This window comes from Vulpes vulpes, chromosome 2 (assembly GCF_048418805.1).
Source record: "Vulpes vulpes isolate BD-2025 chromosome 2, VulVul3, whole genome shotgun sequence".
NCBI classification, from domain to species: domain Eukaryota; kingdom Metazoa; phylum Chordata; class Mammalia; order Carnivora; family Canidae; genus Vulpes; species Vulpes vulpes.
The window spans coordinates 3710970-3730774 of record NC_132781.1 but is presented as its reverse complement, the minus strand read 5'-3'; the positions used below and the strand labels follow the sequence as shown (position 1 = coordinate 3730774).

Sequence of the window (19805 nt, the reverse complement as noted above, 5' to 3'; positions counted from 1 at the left end):
GTTGCCAGATACAGCAGCAGGTTCTTTAGCTGTGAGAAAGAAAACCCAGGGTTGGCATGCACTCCAGCTGGGGGCAGGCAGCAGCCCCCGACGCTCTCCAATAGGTCAAGTCCTTAAAATGAGTTTGATATTTAAAGTCCTGAAGAGCAGACTTTTAGTAAAAAGTAAGTTCAGTCAAAGTGGAATTGCATTATTGCTACTAGATTGTTCTGGAGGTGCTACTTTAGAACACTGTCAGAACTCTGAAAGAGTTATATTGATCTGGTGAGTTTCCCTAAGATATCCTAAGATCAAAAAAGATTTTCCAGATTGTCTGGACTTGCACTTTCTGTGGGTACTGAGGAGCACTGGGACCATGTTTAACTCTGAAACATGTGAAATGAAGAGAGTTGTTGGTCTTACTTAATCAGAGAATGTTCATTTCCATTTCACCTTAATTCAGGAATAATGTTCCTGGAAACTTAACATGGACAAAAGTTTGCTTCTCCCTCTGCCTGTGTCTCTGCCTCTCTCTCTATCTCTCTGTGACTATCATAAATAAATAAAAATTTTAAAAAAATTTTTTAAAAAAAAAAGGGGGGATCCCTGGGTGGCGCAGCGGTTTGGCGCCTGCCTTTGGCCCAGGGCGCGATCCTGGAGACCCGGGATCAAATCCCACGTCGGGCTCCCGGTGCATGGAGCCTGCTTCTCCCTCTGCCTGTGTCTCTGCCTCTCTCTCTATCTCTCTGTGACTATCATAAATAAATAAAAATTTTAAAAAAATTTTTTAAAAAAAAAAGGGGGGATCCCTGGGTGGCGCAGCGGTTTGGCGCCTGCCTTTGGCCCAGGGCGCGATCCTGGAGACCCGGGATCAAATCCCACGTCGGGCTCCCGGTGCATGGAGCCTGCTTCTCCCTCTGCCTGTGTCTCTGCCTCTCTCTCTATCTCTCTGTGACTATCATAAATAAATAAAAATTTTAAAAAAATTTAAAAAAAAAAAATAAAGGACAAAAGTTTTTCTATCAGCATTAAAAATTAGAGTGAAGTATGTGGCCATGAGTTAAGACTTGGATTGATTCTCCAGGAGAGCTTTAGAATGCAATAAAATCTAGAGGAAGAGTAGGCATATGCTAACAGCATTTCTGTTTTTAGCTGGACTGAACCCAAACATGAATGTCAACAGCATGGACATGACTGGTGGTTTGTCGGTGAAGGACCCGTCCCAGTCCCAGTCACGTCTCCCCCAGTGGACACACCCCAACCCGATGGACAACTTACCCGGTGCTGCTTCTCCCCTCGATCAGAACCCCAGCAAGCATGGTATGTCTATGCTGGGGTGCCTGTGGCCCAGCCATGCCTGTTCCAACTGCTGACTCTCCAGGTGTAGAGCATACTCATTCTATCACTCCCACTGAGTCTCTTGTCTAAGAATTCGATCACAGAGTGTGTAAGCTGGGCTGTGGTCAAACTTTCTGAAACCTCAATCTTCAGGTCTTTGCTATAAACCCAGCAAGAGTTGAAAATACCCCGGAGCAACAAAGAACATTGGTCATACTCTGCATATTTGTTATTGATACCTGTGTTCTTCAATAAAAAATTTGTATACTGAGAAAAAAATTTTTCAGTAAAATGATGAAACACAATAGAAAATCAAATGCTTAAAAAAAAGAAGCAAAAGTGCTGATAACTAGAGGAGGTGACCTCACTATTAAGCGTTAACTTTAGCTCCCAGTTTCCTGATAGCATAAATAGGAAAAATGTAATAGATATATGATTCTTTCTTGATATAAATATTCTAAAAGGAAAAACAAAAATTAATAACCGTTAATTCTACAAGAAAATCCTCACACTCTACCGGGGCACTTTCCTTGGCTTGGCAGGAGAGCATAATCGCCTCTGGCAAGGCAGTCCAGTCCAGAAGATAAGGGCTCTGTGTTCACACACCCAGTGTCCTTACAGAAGGAGGGCAGGACACACACAACCACAAAGTCCATCGCTAACCACAGAGACTCATAAGCTGGCCCAGAATGGCACAGGCCTGCTTTCAATGGTATGGGTTTGTGTTTTATCAAGGTTTCCAACTTGAGAAACTAAAATGGTTCTTAAGGAATTTTGTTTGGTCTTGGAGTGCCTGGATGGCTCAGTGGGTGGAGCATGCGACTCTTGGTCTCAGTTTGTGAGTTTGAGGCCCATGTTGGGGTTGAGATCACTTAAAAATAAAATCTTAAAATAAGAAGAGGGGTGCCTCAGTGGCTCGGTTAGGTGTCTGCCTTTGGCTCAGGTCAAGATCCCTGGGTCCTGAGATGGAGCCCTACATCAGGCTCCCTGCTCAGCCGGGAGTCTGCTTCTCCCTCTCCCTCTGCCCCTCCCCACTACTCTTGCACTCTCTCGCTCGCTCTCTCTCTCTCTCTCTCTCTCAAATAAATAAAATATTTTTTAAAAATAAGTAAAACAATTTCAGTCTTTCACAGATGAAGTTTGGGCTAACCAAAATGGTTACTCTTCCTCTAGAGAGTGCTGGACAAACCAAGTCTGATGGTTCATGTACCTCTGAAAGGGGCGGGGCCTGGTGCCTAGTAGTGAGGGTCAGGAGCTCCCGTGTTCACTCAGCTCTTTGTTTCCCACTGTCCCCACAGGTGCTATCCCTGGAGGTCTAAGCATTGGGCCTCCAGCTAAGTCCTCCATCGACGACTCCTATGGCCGGTACGATTTAATCCAGAACAGTGAGTCACCAGCCAGTCCTCCTGTAGCTGTTCCCCATAGCTGGTCACGTGCCAAATCTGACAGTGATAAAATCTCCAATGGCTCCAGCATCAACTGGCCCCCAGGTAAGAGTGTGCAACGCTTCTGTGCAGCAGCAGATCAGAGCTGCCCCAAGCCTGAAGAGAGCAACTCTGCTCCAGAGAAGCCAGGATCTGAACTAAGAATCCTAGAAACATGAACCCCATAGCTTTGGCTTTTCCCCTAGAAATCTGTTTGTCGCACAGATTTGGGAAGTGGTTAGCACCCAGCGTTTTTCTGTAGTCCCTCAGTTCAGTGAGGGGAGTGGAAGGAGAATGGATGCTGTATCTCATCTGGCCAGACTGTTTCTAGACTCCACACCATCTGAACACTCTCTTAATGTGGCCGCTATAGTCCCTACTTCTAGCTTGTTCCAAAGGATGGGTGATTTACTGAAAGAAAGTGAAGGATGTGTCTTCTATTCTTACTAGCAGATTATAAGAATTTCCATGAATTATCATGAAAGAGTGTGAAGATATTGTAGTACTCCTGTTTTGATTTCCATTTTGTTTGGAATTTTCCAGAATTCCATCCTGGAGTTCCATGGAAAGGACTTCAGAATATTGATCCCGAGAACGACCCCGACGTCACTCCTGGAAGCGTCCCCACTGGGCCCACCATTAATACCACCATACAGGACGTCAACCGCTACCTCCTCAAGAGTGGAGGTGAGGATAGCGGGACTCGACCTGCTTGGCACAGAAGGCCTCCTACGTGCGTTCAGAGGCGCCAGGGTGGCGTGTGGGCTGTGGGGCAGGGATGCTGTGAGACACATCTGTGAGCACTTCTCACCATCTGGAGATAGTGCTAATGGTGAAAATGGAGATTGATTTGCTGGGTTTATGAACACATCCTTTCTGAGCCCTGTGCTAGTAGATCCCGATATTAACCATTAAGCTTCTCAGTGAACAGGTTCCCACTTAAAATTTATTGAAACTGCAGGCAGATTGACCCCTTACTTACTTCTCCACCCCAATCTGCTTCCTTCCACAACGTCTGGTAAAAAGTCTGAAATCCGTCCCCAGCACTGTGTTCCTGGCACAATCGTGGTGCTAGATCTGGGCTCACCCTGTGTCAGCCTTGGACCCAGCAGGAGGAAGTGAGGAGCTAGCTGTGATGATGGAGGCGTACATGCCGCTGTCAGGCATGATGCTGAGAAGGGTAGACAGAGCAGCTCTGGAAGTGCCCACCCTGATACAGTGGCAGCGCCGACATCCAAATAGTGGGAGGGAATAGGTAGGCTGCCACAGACGCTCATCCCCAGTAAGACCACTCGGTCCCAGAATGTTAATTCGGGTTTCCCACTTAAAGTGAGACTGGGAGAGAAAGGTATGGTTCTTTAAAGTGACAGGCTTCTAGGTGTTGCTGTGGTTTGGGTAGAAAGCCAGCAGAAGTACAGATCATCCTGTTCAATGTTGTGCATGCCTCGCTTCCTAGAGCAGCCCTGCTGTTGGGGACGAAGGAGTGGTACAGGGGACAGGAAGTGGAGCCTGTGTGAGATGCCAGGGGGCAGGGTGAGTCACAAGCCAGCAGTCAGACTCAGCCCCCAGTGCTTGTCCCTGTGAGTGTGGCAGCAGGGTCATGTCACAGCAGGAGTGTCCGTTGGGGTATTTTGAGGATCGTGGGCAGGTGTGAACAGACTGCGCTGACCCAGGTATTGAAAGACCCCAGAAAGAGTTGAGGTTACTCAGTGTAGCACAGAGCTTCCTGCTAGTGCCCTGTGGGTCCTCCAGTGGTCCCCTGGAGCATTGCAGGTGACCTCCACATTTGCACAAGCATGCCATGATGTGACAAAGGCGGCCTGGAGAAGTAAGTGAATTCTAACGGCAGGGCCAAGCAGCTGACCTCCAGTCCAGCGTGGCTGAGACAGAGATAGGCAGACAGAGGCACTGGTGTCAGGATAAGATGAGAAAGCACAGTCTCCAGCTCCAAGGTAAAGAGTTAGGCAGTGGTCCAGCCTGGGCACCTCGAAGCTCACGTGATGTCATGTGACTTCTGGGGGCTGTCAGTGGCCAGTCTTAGGCAGCTCCCACCAGGCTCCTCCTGCATGCCCTGGAGAACTGTTGGTCCTCTGCTCCTGTGCCCCTCATGGTTCATTATTTGGAGAAGAGGAACATACAGAACTTCTCTGTACATAGATTTGGTATGTAATAATGCCACTGCCACAGTCCAGTAGGATGGCAAAGGCCAGACCTTGCTGACCGCCTCTCTCCAGAGTGTGATGTGCTGCTCCCCACACGCAAGGAACTTCCAGGCAGCCCCTTTAGCTGACCTTCCTCGGAGACTGAGCCACAAAAGCCATCTTTATATATATATATATATATATATATATATATATATATATATACACACACACACACACATATATACATACATATATATACTTTTTAAATCTTTTTTATTTTTTAAATTTTTTTAAAAATTTCTTTATTCATGAGAGACACAGAGAGAGGCAAGGACATAGGCAGGCAGAGGGAGAAGCAGGCTCCATGCAGGGACCCCAACGTGGGACTTGATCCTGGGACTCCAGGACCACACCCTGGGCCGAAGGTGGTGCCAAACCTCTGAGCCACCCAGACGTTCCTTAATTTTTACACTTTTTAAAAAAAAATTTTTTTGAAGTAGGCCCCACACCCAGCGTGGGGCTTGAACTCATGACCCTGAGATTGAGAGTCACACGCTCCCCCAAGCGAGCCAGCCATATGCTCCAGTTTTGCTTTTTTTTTTTTTTTTTTTTAATTTTTAAGTAATCTCTACACCAGACATGGGACTCAGACCCACAACCCCAAGATCAAGAGTTGCATGCTTCACCAACTGAGCTGACTGCTTTCCCCACCCACCCCCAGCTATCGTACTTTTAACTAAACAGCTTGACCTAAAAAACAGAAAGCCCCCGACACCATTATATAAAACAAAAGGTCAGAATGTTGGGGCCAGGCGGGAAGGGAAACTCCTCAAGATGGCGGATACCCCAAAATGGCTGAGGTTCCTGTCACCACCTCCAGTTGGGACGCCAATGGACCAATGGCCTACTGACAGCTTGACACAGACCCTTACACCTCCCCTTTGGACTTCCCCAACCGAACCCAATGCCCTTCAAACCCCAGAGGAGGAAGTCACCTTTGACTGGTCGAATTGCAATCCTTCCTTTGCATAGTGAGGGTCACTCTAGTTGGATTGCAATCCTTCCATTGCATGGTGAAAGTCGCTCTGACTGGTCGGCTTGCAATCCTCCCTTTGCAGATGAACCGACCAATAGGAAACCATTCTGCCTTACAACGTTATATAAACCCCCTACCACCTTGTCTTGACGCGACTTCCCGGACTCACTCTCTTTCCCCCCCTCCCCCTCTTTCCCCCCCTCCCCGTGAGTCGTGGAACCTCGCCTGAGGGTGCCTGCAATGAAATCTGTTCTTGGAAAAAATAAAATTAAAAAAAAAAAAAAAGAACAGAGAGAAAAAAAATCAAGAAACTGTGCCCTAGGAGGAAAACAAGGAGAATAGCCACTAACCTCTTGATACTGGCTTATTTATTTTATATATTTTTTAATGCAGCTTTCTGTTTTTTTCTGTCAAGAATCAATTATAGTAGGTGTCGCCTTAATTTGCATTTTTGTTTTTCATTTATTGCCATTAAGTTCTGATTTGATACTAAAATTCACCTGTTTACAGTATTTGTTTGGATGGTGGGTACAGCTGTAATCTGTATGAAGTGAACATTAACCAGGATGGTGAAGTACAGTCATGCCATTTCATAGCATTGAGTAGAGCACTGTTGAAATCTAAGCACTCCATTGTTAAATTTTAAAAAAATAACACAGGAGCACCTTGGTGGTTCAGTGGTTGACCATCTGCCTTTGGCTCAGGGCAAAATCCCAGGGTCCTGAGATCGAGTCCTGCATTGGGTTCCCCTCAGGGAACCTGCTTCTCTCTCTGTGTGTCTCTCATAAATAAATACAATCTAAAAATAAATAAATAAATACCACAGAAGGCTAAATAAATAATCTTTAATCTTGGGATCTTGGGGTGATTATATTTTGTTGGTAAATGAAAGAGGGGAGTTTAAGATGTAAGCTTAAGATACTAGTAGGACTGTTTTGTTTTGTTTTCTTTTCTTTTTAATTGCAGACCTATAGATTACAAATCAGTTTTAATGTGTAACAAAAAGCTTGGAGTTTCTTAGTTTTTAGCTTTGTGAATATTGTTTGAGGCGTGAAAAAATAGGGAGCACCGTGTACTATGAGTTTCATTCTCCTTGGGAGGGAGTTCGTGAGATCGGTTCACACTCCAGATGGTTCTCTGCATTCTGCTGCACATCCTTGTCTCTCCCGCCTGGAGCCCTGCTTCTGAGAGGCTGCTTCTACCACCTGGCCTCCCTGCCTGCTGGGCCCCGGGACCTGCCTGCCCCAGCCATGCCCCCATCTGTGTCACGCCCGTATTGTCAGCCCCCGACAAAAACTGGCCCCTTCGGAGGAGACCCCCTCTTGGCAGGGGCTCACACCTCCAGGCACAGGGGCTGCCCCAGTGCACCCACCGCCGCCTCTCTCAGTGCCATGTCTGCTTCTGCAGGGTCCTCCCCACCGTCATCTCAGAGTGCCGCGCTGCCTTCCTCGAGTGCCTGGCCGCTCAGTGCCTCCGGCTACGGTCGCTCTTTCAGCAGCATCGCGCCCGCGCCCAGCATTGCAGGTACGCACTGGCCTCCCCTGACGTCTGCCCACTCAGCCCGGAGCCAGGGGGTCATGTGGTGTGACGGAGAGGGGGCCTGGGCACCTCTGCCCACACAGACCCGCACCCCTCCCCTGCCCTTCCCATGGTTTAAAGGGGGACATGAGGGCTCAGAATGTGCAGACAACGTCTGCATGGAATTCGATGGAGGAGACAAGAGTAGGTCCCAGGAAGTATGGCCACATCCCATCACTCGGATCAGTGCTGTGTCTGGATTATTTCTTTGTTACCCTAGACTTTTAGAAGTCCTTGAAGTAAGAAATATCTTTTAGACTCAGTACATTTCTGTATTCCTTCAAACCTTGTCATGCAGACTTTTTTAAACCAATGTAAGGATGCTATTGGAATTCCTATAATATTAGTACCTAGGGAAGAAAGTCGTTTTGATATAGTTTAGCATCCTTTTTTTCCCCACACTCCAGTCAATTTAATATTTTAATTTTAATCCCAGCATGGTTAACACACAGTTTCAGGTGTAAATACAGTGATTCAACATATAGTTTAGTTAGAATCTTACTGAAAAAAAGAGAACCTCTGGGGGGCAGCCCCTGTGGCGCAGCGATTTGGCGCTGCCTGCAGCCTGGGGTGTGATCCAGGAGACCCGGGATCGAGTCCCACATCGGCTCCCTGCATGGAGCCTGCTTCTCCCTCTGCCTGTGTCTCTGCCTCTCTCTCTCTGTGTCTATGAATAAATAAATAAACTCTTTAAAAAAAGAGAGAGAGAACTTCTGGACTATTTCATTCCTTCTAATGTTTATTAGTTCTGACATTTACAGAGGAGATGTATGTAGACCTCTAATACTTCCATGATCATTTAAGCTAAAGAGAAGGGCTACTTTCCCTGAATCTCCAGCAGTTTTTCTGGCATTTTTGTTTTTCTCATCAGTGACAACTTGGCTAAGATTAGCATTTGTTTGTTTGAAGTCACAGTGGCTAGGGGTGGAGGGGAACTTCATGCAGAGTTTGTGTTGGGCTGGTCGCTGCGGTGCTATCCAGAGACCACAGCAACAGCCACCTCTCTGCCACCAGCACTTCCTGTCCTGGTCACGTGGGGCGGGTGAGGCAGGCCTGGCACATGTCCAGGTATGTGCACATCCCAACCAAGTCCTGGGTTCCAGAAACACCAGAGCTCAGAGTCATTACCAGTTTGTTTTTTCCTCCCAGTGAGCCTTCTTCCCCCCCCAGTGGAGGTACTAATATGTCAAACGCTCAGCCCCTGGCAGCTGGGCCACATGCGTCCATTTCTACCGTGTGGCCCAGCAGGCTCATCTCAAAGTTGTGGGTTGTCAGGAGGTGTTGCCTTGAAAAGGGTCTGTGATACCTAAAGAAATAGCTTAAAAGATCTACATGTTAGGCTTTGATCTTGATTAATTTGTTCCATTATAAACTGCTTGTCCCAGTAGAATATGTCAATAAGTTAACTTTAACCTCAAACTACAAAAATGCTGTTTTCCGTGGCAGACTTGAATTCTGGCACACTTAGCAAATTCGTATCAGAAGTCCTGGCGAGGCTTCCCCTGGGCACAGGGCACAGGCACACAGTCTCTGGGCCAGGATTCAAGAGGACACATACCCCATGGTTCTCATGCCGGCACGCATTACTTGGTATTGTCCGCTGGTGCCAGAGAGCACTTTGTACATTTCCCAGAGTCTGAGGGGACTTTTCTTCTCTGTCTTCTTCTGCATCTCTGCCTTTCTAGGTAAACTGTCAGACATGAAATCGACGTGGTCCTCTGGCCCTGCCTCCCACACGCAAGCCTCTCTATCTCATGAACTGTGGAAGGTGCCCAGAAACACTACTGCACCCACAAGGCCGCCTCCAGGGCTAAGCAATCCCAAGCCTTCCTCCACCTGGGGAGCCAGCCCCCTCGGCTGGACCAGCTCCTACTCCTCGGGTATGCAAATGGGGCAGGTTGGAGGGGCGCGGGGGGCTCGGGGCCTGCTCGGGGCCTGCTCGTCTTGCCCTTTAGGGAATGAGTATGCCTGTTATCTTGTCCTCTTGCTGCTCTGTAAGGACGCTGTCCCCGCCCCTAGAACCCAGGAGGGCCTAGGACAGGCCAAGGCACCCTGCACTGTCAGGGCAGCCATCTGCCCAGCGCTCCAGCTGCCATGGTTTTCACCTCCATCCTGGGCTCCAGTGTGTCCTGAGGCAGGCAGTCCTGGCAGTCACAGCACCCCTCCAGGGGCTACGCTGGGCCCTTGGAGGAGGTACATTCAGCCAGCACAAAGGGCTCAATTGCCACTTTGGTATTTACTTCTCCACAACATTTCACTGGAGCAAGGGGCTTTCCAGGCCAGGAACAAAACCAGGCCTCCAGTGTGAACTGGCTACTGCATCCCAGGGCTGCCCTTCTGCTGGCCTCCATCAGCACCCTCCCCTAAGCTGCAGGCATGGAAGACATGTGCTGGGAACTTAAGCTGAGTTTGAAACCAGTTGCAAATAATTTGAAAATTGCCGTCGCCTGTAATAGTTCTGTGGGTCTGCTGTATTAGCACCCAGCATTCAGAGCATTGATTCTAAGGGGCGTGGGGGCAGAGGAGGAGACGGGACCCCCAGGGGGTCACCTCAGCAGGAATTGTGGTTTTGGGTTCACCAAACCAAAAAGATAACATGGGTTTTCAAAGGTTGAGAAAGACTTAGAGCTAACAGTGGCAGTCTGGGTCTGTGCTACCGTACGTGTTAGCAAGAAGCCTCTGGTGGCGGTGCTGACCGGGCTCTCCCTTGGCTCGTGTAGGTTCCGCATGGAGCACCGACACCTCAGGACGGACAAGCAGCTGGCTCGTTCTCCGCAACCTCACGCCCCAGGTACAGGCACCCACCGTGGGGGTCACCGAGCAGGCAGGTTCCCACTGTCCCCCATGCATGCTGGCCTCCGTGCAGGGGGCCCTCACGGGGACCCAAAGGTGGTGCGGGCAGCCACAGGCAGACAGGCCCGTGTTCCTGGCAGATTGTTTACGTTTTACTCTTTTGAGGCTTAAAGAGTCTACCTTTTAGACAGAGTCACTTGCCTTTAATTATACCCACTGAAGACTCATTTGTCCTGCACTCCCCTTTCCCGGGGTCTGGGGCCGTGGGGCTGCCAGGAACCAGGGGCTCTGTGTGATGTATCCCAGCTGGAGGGGTGGGGATGCCACAACCAAAATGGGGTCTTTACTTTCTCCTCATTTTTGGAATTCACGAAATATAACTGAAACATCCAGTATTAAAAAGTACATGGTAAATGACAAGGCATAAATGGTTAAAATCGTAAAGTCCTCCACACTAAGCCCTTTGAAAAACGGACATTTTCCCAGTGTTTAGTACACCAGGGTCATATACGTTTTCTTTAAGAATGTCGTGGAAGAAGTCCCAGGAAGCTCGTTACCGCCCCCTTTGCTTCCTCAATCAGATCGATGGCTCTACCCTGCGGACACTGTGTTTGCAGCACGGGCCTCTCGTCACATTCCACCTGAACTTGACTCAAGGCAACGCCGTGGTCCGCTACAGCTCCAAGGAGGAGGCCGCCAAGGCCCAGAAGTCCCTGCACATGTACGTCTCTTGGCCGCTACTCGGCTGCCCCATGGCCTAACATGTCCTGGCATCACTAAGTTCTGGTGTCATGTGTGCCCCAGGGGCTGCTGTGAGAAAGCACCACAGGCAACAGACATTGATTGCCTCTCAGTTCTGGAGGGTGTCAGCAGGGGCAGTTCCTTCTAGGGCTCCTCTTCCTGTGTCCTCACATGGTTGCCTCTTTGATGTGTGTGTGTGTGTGTCGTAACTCCCCCTTCTTAGAAAGACACACATCATAGTGGGTCAGGGTCCACCCTGATGAGCATCTTTTCTTTCCATTACCTGTGTAAAGACCTACCTCCAGATATAGGCACAGCTGAAGTGCTGGGGGCTAGAGCGCCCATGTGGGGACTCGGGGGGCATGATCCATGCCGCAGCAGGTATCTCATGACGCATCTCTCTTCTGCTGTGGAGGTGTCACGGCCACGCCCACCACTAGGGAGAGGTCCCCAAAAGCATGCACATTGAGTGCAGTGACAGAAGGAAGATGCTCTCTCCACCAGGTAGCACCAGGCATGTGACCCATCTTCCAGCCACCTCCCCCCGCTGATTACAGGATGCCCTTGGTAAGATGTGTGAGTGGATGTACTCAGCGACAGCACTGGAGCAGTGGGATTGCTGAATCACACGGTGGTTCCATTTTTAATTCTCTGAAGAACCTCAGGAGTAGCTGAACTGATTCCTTATTCCCACCACCAGTGCACAAGGGTCCTCTTTTCTCCACATCCTCACCAACACTTGTTATATTTGTCTGAGTCTAGCCATTCTAACAAGTGTGAAGTGATTATCTCGTTGGGTTTTGATTTGTATTTCCCTGATGATCAGCGATGTTGAGTATCTTTTCATATACCTGTTGGCTATTTGTATGTCTTCTTTGGAAAAATGTCCAGTTCCTCTGCTCATCTTTTAATCAAGTTGTTTGGGCTTTTTTCGTTGTTATTGAGTTACGTGATTCTCTATATATTTTAGATATTAACCGCACCAAATAAATGGTTTGTGAATATTTTTTCATTCCGTAGGTTGTCTTTTCATTATATTGACAGTTTCCTTTGCTGTGTAGAAGAGCTTTAGTTTGATGTAGTCCTACTTGTTGATTTTTCTTCTTTTGTTACTTGTGCTTTTATTTATTTATTTATTTTTATTTATTCAAGTAATCTCTATGTACAGCATGGGACTCCACTCACAACTGCAAGATCAAGAGTCACACACTAGCGGCATCTGGGTGGCTCAGTCAGCTAAGCATCTGCCCTCAGATCATGATCCCAGGGTCCTGGGATGGAGCCACACATCAGGCTCCCTGCTCAGCGGGGAGTCTGCTTCTCCTGCTCCCTCTGCCCTTCTTCTCCCTGCTGCTAATGCTCCCTCTCTCTGTCTCTCTCAAATAAATAAAATCTTTAAAAAAAAAAAAAAAAAAAAAGTCCCATGCTCTTCCAGCTGAGCCAGACAGGCAGCTCATATGCTTTTAGTGTCTTATCAAAAAAGCATTGCCAAGACCAATGTCAAGGAGCTTTTTCCCTATTTTCTTCCAGGAGTTTTATGGTTCCAGATCTAACATTTAGGTCTTTAACCCATGTCAAGGTAACTTTTCTGAGTGGTGTGAGACAGGCATCCACTTGTCATTAGTCTGCACACGTTTCTCCAGGTTTTCTGGCAGATTTGTTAAAGGAACTATCCTCCACTGAGTGCTCTTGCTTCCTTTGTCAAATATAAATCAGTGTCTACATGGGGATCTATTTCTGGGCTCTATTCTGCTCCACTGGTCTATGTGTCTGGGGTTCTTTTGCCAGTACCATACTGTTTTGAATACTATAGCTTTGTATTACAGTTTGAAATCAGCAAGTTTGATGCCTCCTGCTTTGTTCTTTCTCAGAATTGCCAGGGCTATTTGGAGTCTTTTATGGTTCCCTACCCATTTCTGTAAAGAACCCATTAGAATTTTTATAAAGATTGCATGGAACCTACAGATGGCTTTGAGTTGTCTGGATAGCCTTCCATTTGTATCTTCTTCAATTTTTTAATAAAGATTTTATTTATTTATTCATGAGAGACACAGAGAGAGACATGGGCAAAGGGAGAAGCAGGCTCCATGCAGGGAGCCCATGGGCACTCAATCCAGGGACCCTGGGATCACGACCTGAACCAAAGGCAGTTGCTCAACTGCTAAGCCACCCAGGTGCCCCTTCTTCAATTTTTCATTAAAGTCTTTCGGGTTTCATTGTTTGGTCAAATTTATCCCTAAGTATTTTTTTAAAAATATCCCTAAGTATTTTTTTGTTTTTTGATGCTGTCATGAATGAGATTTTTTTTTCTTTATTTTTCAGTTATTTCATTGTTAGTACATAGAAACGTAGCTGTTGTACGTATGTCCGTTTTATATGCTGCAACTTTACTGAATTCATTGCTTACCTCTAACAGTGTTTTTGGTTGAGTCTTTTGGATTTTCTCTATATAAGATCATGTCTTCTGCAGATAGTGACAATTTTACTTCTTCCTTTCTGATTTGGATGCCTTTCATTTATTTGTCATGCCTGATCCCTCTGGCTCAGACTTCCAGGACTGTGTGGAATGGAGGTGACAAGAGCAGGCATCCTTGTCTTGTTCCTGACCTTAGAGAAAATGCCTTTAGCCTCTCACCAATTGAGTATGATGTTAGCTTGTGTGTGTCATATACGGATGGCCTTTGTGGCACAGAGGCCTGTTTCTTCTGTCCCCCATTTGTGGAGGGTCTTTATCATGAAAGGTCATTGTGTTTTGTCAAATGCTATTTCTACATCTAATGAGACAACAGGACTTGAGTCTTTCACCCCATTGGTGTGTTGTGTCACACTTAGTGATTTGCATATGTTGAACCATCCTGTATCTCAGGAATAGTTAGATCCCACATCATCATGAATGTGTAGCCCTTTATATGTGCTGTTAAATTCACTTTGCTAATAGTTTGCTGAGAATGTTTACATCTGTGTTCATCAGGGATATTGATCTGTAAGTTGTCTTGTGTCCTGATCTAGCTTTGGTATCAGGATAACATAGGCCTCATAAAATGTGTTTGGGAGTGTTCCTTCCTCTTCAGTGTTTTGAAAGATTTCAAGAAGGATTGATGTTAATTCTCTTTTAAATGTTTGGTAGAATTCACCAGTGAAACCCTGTGGTCCAGGGCTTTTCTGTGCTGGTAGGTTTTTGGTCAGTGATTCAGCCTCCTTAATCATTATTCATCTGTTTAGATTTTCTCTTTCTTCATGGTTTGGTCTTGGTAGTTATCTGTTTCTAGGGATTTGTCCATTTCTTCTAGGTTGTCCAATTTGTTGGCATAGAATTGTTCCTAGGAGTCTCTCTGGATGCTGTGTTTCTGTGGTATCAGCTGTCATGTCTCCTCTTTCAGTTCTGATCTTACTTATTTGAGTCTTCTCTGGTTTTTTTTTCTTAGTCGAACTGAAGCTCCATCAAATTTATCTTTCAAAAAAAAAAAAAAACCAGCTCTCAATTTTGTTGCCATCCTGCTCTTTTAGGTGTGTTCTGGGAAACACTACCATCTTGGCCGAGTTTGCCGGCGAAGAAGAGGTGAATCGTTTCTTAGCCCAAGGCCAAGCACTGCCGCCCACCTCCAGCTGGCAGTCCAGTACCGGGACCGGCCAGACGCGCCTGGGCGCCTCGGGCAGCTCCCACGGTCTGGTGCGGAGCGACCCTGGCCATTGGAGCGCCCCATGTCTGGCAGGCAAAGGGAGCAGCGACCTGCTGTGGGGCGGGGTCCCCCAGTACTCCAGCAGCCTGTGGGGCCCGCCCAGCAGTGACGACGGCAGGGTGATCGGAAGCCCCACCCCACTGAACACGCTGCTGCCTGGCGACCTCCTCAGTGGGGAATCCATCTAGCACCGACAGGACCCCCATGGGCGCCACAATCATCAGCACCAGGAAGAAAAAGCTGCCCCTTTCCAGTCCGGGTGGCGCGGAGGACCCCGCTGGACCTGAGCAGCCCGGCAGCCCTTTGAGTACCTCTGTCCAGACTGAAGACGAGCCCTGGCCGCAGTCCTTGCGAACTGTTCCCGAGACAGTGCGGGCTGCGCTTGGTCAGTGTCACGTGCTAATGACAGGATGTTCCTCATAGCTTTTTATTTTGTGTTGTCTTATGTTTGTATGGTGTGTTGTCGTTTTGATTTTTTAAGTATAAAAGCTGCTTAGAATAGTTCTATCATGAAGGGCACTTTTCAGATTGTGGGCTGGAAAGGGTTATTTTATCAAGGGGGGCGGGAGGGAGGGAGACGAGAAAGCCTATTTAAAACGAGCCTGTGACGATTATGCACATTACCAGAGGCGGACCCCGTAATCAGGGGGAGCTGGTGTCCATCACTGGGCGCAGAGCGCGGGCTCCACACGGCGGGCCTGGTGGCCTAGACCGGCAAGCTGCACAGAGACAGCGGCCTGCGGCCTGCTCTCTGCTCCCACGGGTCCGCCTATGCACATTACCCTTGTTCCATTACTTTTTCATGCCATTTTTTTTATCCCAAAAAATATTTTTTAAAAGTTAAAAAAAAAAGACATATCAAACATGCAAATACTTGAATCCAGCAGGCCAATAAGGAAATGTGAACACTTGCCGCGTCGAATTCTACACTTCCAGGCTGACATCAGTGCACAGAAACAGGCTCTAGGAAACATTTCTGAGTTCACAGCCTATGTGCGTGTGTGTGTGTATGTGTGGAAACAGAAGCGTGTATGCGTGTGTGCACGTGCGCGTGTGTGCGCACTTTCTGTGTTTGTGTGTTCTGTGTGTGAGGGATTTAACTGTGGGTTTTCCCTTTTATTCAGTATATGCTTTTTTTTTTGGCGCATTGGTCAAACGTTTGTTACTATTATTAGCTTCTAACTTTGCACTGAGTGTCCCTGCCCTTCCTTTTGCTAATCCTATACATGAAAGAGAATTCATAGGACAGGGCCGGTGACAATTCATGTGTAAATGTTTACTCAAGGACTCTGTTATTGCGTTTAAAAATTACAGTGTATATCTCTGGAGAAATAATATGTATACCTACCTTTAGCAGCTTTTTATTGTGGACTAATGCAAGAAACTGATTACCAGAGTATTGCACCGTGTTTCCATGTGGAATAGAAAGTGAGAGAGAAGACAGCTGTTGCAGAAGTGTGGCCATAGATCCTCGTGGAGAGCCGATGGCTCCGCGGGGGAAACGGAGACAAGCACTTGGACGTGGGTGGTGACCGCTTTTGGAGGGGCCCGTGCTCAGGGCTCCCACCTGTTTACAGACCTTTTTTTCTCCTTCAGACTTTAAAATAAAAAAATTTTAAAAAGGAATTTAAAAAAAAAAAAAAAAAAGACTTCCGTGGTAAAGAAACCTATTTTCAGAATGCAGATACGCTACTTCAGAGCTCTGGGATTGAACAGTATCGTCGCTTCCCTCCGGCCATCGTTGTGGACTGTCGATTGTTCCCCGTCGTTGAGGCGACGAGACGTTGTGGTCACTGTCTTGCACATGCGGATGCGCTCTCAGGAAAGCCAGGGTTCCCGAGGGGCAGCTCCACACCATTTCATGTATTTTGTAACCCAACTCCTAGCACTGAAGATGTTATTAAAAAACAAACAAAAAAAAAAAAGAAAGAAAAAAAAAGAAAAAAGGAAAAAAAACACAAAGAAGGAAAATACCTAATCTCTAATGTGTAGCAGTTACATATTTACCAAATAACGGACTCAAAAGAAATAGATGTTTGAAGAGTGCTTTATATATTAAAAATTGCTTTATGTTTTAAAAATGATCAATGTTTTGATTGTTTTGCAAGAAAGACAGACAATGGAGTAACATACCCTCAAGTATGTTTAAAAATATATGAACATTGTGCTCCCTGCCTGCTTGATCAGGAAACTTGTGCATTACATTTTTTTTAATTAGCTTTTTAATGGTTTTATCAAAACAAAACAAAACAAAAAAAGAACAAAAAACAAAAAAAAACAAAAACAAAAAAAAAAAACAAAAAAAGAAGATCCTGCAAAATTGCAGATCAACAAAAGCTGGTTTTATAGAGGATCATGAACTATGCACAAACTGGGTTCAAGACTTGTTTTCTCAAGTTTAGTCGTGTATTTAGCTAAACAAACCTTCCTCAGAGTAATAGCATCTCATTGCCATTACATGCGTTCTATATATTTGATGTATATATCCTCACGTATGTATATCAAATATATGTGCGTGCGTGTGTGCGTGCGTGTGTGTGCGCCAGACAGCTTTCCATGCTGCCGCTTAGCATCGAGTTGTAGAAAAACTGATATTTTAAAATTGGGGATGGAAGTAAAGACTCTGTTTGTTTTTGTTTTTTGTTGATTTTTTTTGACCTTTTCTTTTGAATTAAAGATGTCTGTAACTCTGAGATTAAAAAACAAGTTTGTGGCTTTTAATGTTTTTTCCTCATAGAATGTGATCTTTGAAAAACATGCACCGAAAGTTGCTTTCAAAAGTACAACGCTTTGTTGGATCTTAATAAATGGCAATTTTTTTCTTGGCTGTTCAAATAAATGTGTTTTTTTAATTTTTCACAGACAGAAATCATCAATTTTCCACTTTATGTACTTGGGGAGAGCTGCCCTGCTGTCTATAACAAACTCCCTGACTCTTCACAGTATCCTTAAGAGTTCACGTAGGTAATTAGATGGACTCTGAGTATCGATTGCTTGACTCAGAATTTTATCGTTTGTGGCTTTGCAGTTCGCACCGAAACCTTCCTCCAAGTCGAGAGGCACAGGAGAGCATGGGAGCTCTCCACCTTGGCCACTGCCTGAATCCGCCACGTCTGAGGCCACAGCCAGGCCCCATGTGCCGGGTGTCTGGCCCGAGGACGATGGCTCCATCACCCGCAACCCAGTCTGGGCATCAGAAAAGATTTGGACCAAGGAGAGTTACAAAGGCGTTTTATGTTTCCTGGACAGTTTATTCATTTATTCTGGTAAAAGAGCCTAAAAAAACCTGTGAAAGGTGACATTCACAAAGCATTTTGCACAAGCAGCGCAGGCCTCAGGGCGCTGCAGGAAACCCCGTCTCTCTGGTGGCAGCTAGAAGTCAAACACTGGTGGTTGCCTCAGGCCCACTCCAAACACCATGGCCTTTGGTCAGTTCAGCGAGCATCAGGATCGAAAAGACGGTTTCTGGGAGACTAGCCAATGTGTCCTCTGTGACCTGTTGCCCAGAGGCCAGCAGAAAGAGCCTCTGCTCCCCTTCCTCATCTTACCAAGCAGGTAGGACCGGGGGTGCCTAAGGCAAGGTGGTGAACCCCTGGCTCGGCCCAACCTCTTCAGAAAGTCATGCAGGATGGCACTGAAGGGGTCACGGTGGGGAGTAGAAGGGAGAGGCAAGGAGGAATGGGAGTGAGGCAGCGGCCAGAGCACACCCTGCACTGCCGAGCCGGTGCCTGTATGTCCAGGGTTCCTCTGGGGGAGCACCTGCCTCCCCGGGAGGACGGGGTCAGGGCCCAGAGAACATCCAAGGGCTGTGCCAGAGGTGGCCCTGGGCCCCAGGGGCCGGGTTGGATTTCGACAGCCTGGGGAAAGCAGGGGACGGACGGGATCTGGAGTGACAACTCATGAACCCGGAATGGGGAACAGGGGCCCTGGTACCACAGCAGGAAAGGAGGTCGGTGTCTAGAATCAAGAAAACAATAGGAATGGAACTGCACTTTCTCCAGAACTGTTCAGAAGACACTGGGCGAACAGCAAAGACAAAAGGGGTGCTCAGCGGGTAGCAGCAGGGTGGGCAGAGAAGGGGTGTCCGAACAGTGCGGAGGCCGCAGAAGCGGGACAGAGGAGAGCGGAGCTGCTGAGTACGTGCCACGGACGGGAGCGAGAGGGAGGCCAGCGTTCCCAGAGGTTCTTCCCCGGGACAGCACATTCGGGATAGATGGATCCATGGAAACCTACGCGGGAATCACGCCTGAGGCATCGTTCATTTAGCAGCTCTGCCCTTCACGCCTCAGTGGAAACGCAGTGGCCGAGCTCTCCTTTGAGACTGCGGCCTGACCAGGAGCCCCAGTAGCAGGCCCGGCCTCCCAGTCTGGCGCCCCGGCTGTGAGGAACCAGCAGGTTTCCAAACGCCGCCTCAGTGGGCAGTGCTGCGTTGGGCTCACTAGACCTGCGTCAGCTGCCACGGAGAGCACAGCGGTGCTGCTCAGCCGGCTGCATGTTAGAATGACCTGGACGTTTTCTAGAATCCTACGGCCAGGACGCCTCCCAAACCAATGTGAGCAGAGTCCTGGGGGGTGCGCCTGGGGCACTCGAGTTTTAAAGTCTTACTAGTTGGTTCCGTTGAGCAGCCAAGGCCGAGAAGCAGTGGCATGCGGGAATCTTGTCATTGGGCTCAAGTAGCTGTCAACCTCCCGTCCACCGGCGTAGCAACTGCAAAGAGTTTGGCAACTGTGGCTCAGAGAGAGAGCGTGCAATGGGGAGGGGAGGAGAGAGAGAAGCAGGTGCTGCCGCGCCTGAATCCGCCACGTCTAAGGCCACGACCAGCTTACGACCCCCGAGGTCATGGCTCCAGCTCACGACCCCCGAGGTCATGACCTGAGCTGAAATCAAGAGTCAGATGCTCAACCAACTGAGCCACCCAGGTGCCCCTTTTTGGTTCCTTTTTTTTCTTTTAGGCAAAACTCCTGGCCCAGGCATGGTGCTGAGCGCTGTGCAGAAGCCGTGTTTGCTCCAACAGCCCCGTAAGGAGAGGAGCTGGGCGGGCAGGTCACAGAACAGCTGCTAACAAGGGTCGGAATCCAAGCCCGCGGCCCCG

General features: G+C 47.8%; 2 protein-coding genes across 6 annotated transcripts in view; one reads left to right on the top strand and one right to left on the bottom strand.

The window, feature by feature from the left end:
• Positions 1 to 17572, top strand: part of TNRC6C (trinucleotide repeat containing adaptor 6C) — a 153393-nt gene extending 135821 nt beyond the window's left edge. For both annotated transcript variants that reach the window (XM_072746508.1, XM_072746509.1), the window contains exons 16-23: positions 1132 to 1299; positions 2616 to 2807; positions 3285 to 3428; positions 7329 to 7445; positions 9185 to 9379; positions 10220 to 10290; positions 10874 to 11013; positions 14541 to 17572. In XM_072746508.1, coding sequence (XP_072602609.1) covers positions 1132 to 1299; positions 2616 to 2807; positions 3285 to 3428; positions 7329 to 7445; positions 9185 to 9379; positions 10220 to 10290; positions 10874 to 11013; positions 14541 to 14901 — 1388 coding nt within the window. In that variant the 3' untranslated portion in view covers positions 14902 to 17572. The remainder of the gene's footprint in view (positions 1 to 1131; positions 1300 to 2615; positions 2808 to 3284; positions 3429 to 7328; positions 7446 to 9184; positions 9380 to 10219; positions 10291 to 10873; positions 11014 to 14540) is intronic.
• Positions 17573 to 17943: 371 nt separating this feature from the next.
• Positions 17944 to 19805, bottom strand: part of TMC6 (transmembrane channel like 6) — a 16926-nt gene continuing 15064 nt past the window's right edge. For 3 of the 4 annotated variants that reach the window (XR_011999486.1, XM_072746518.1, XM_072746519.1), the window contains exon 22: positions 17944 to 19420. The gene's annotated coding sequence lies outside the window, so the exon portion shown is untranslated. The remainder of the gene's footprint in view (positions 19421 to 19805) is intronic. The other variant, XR_011999487.1, reaches the window with a different exon arrangement.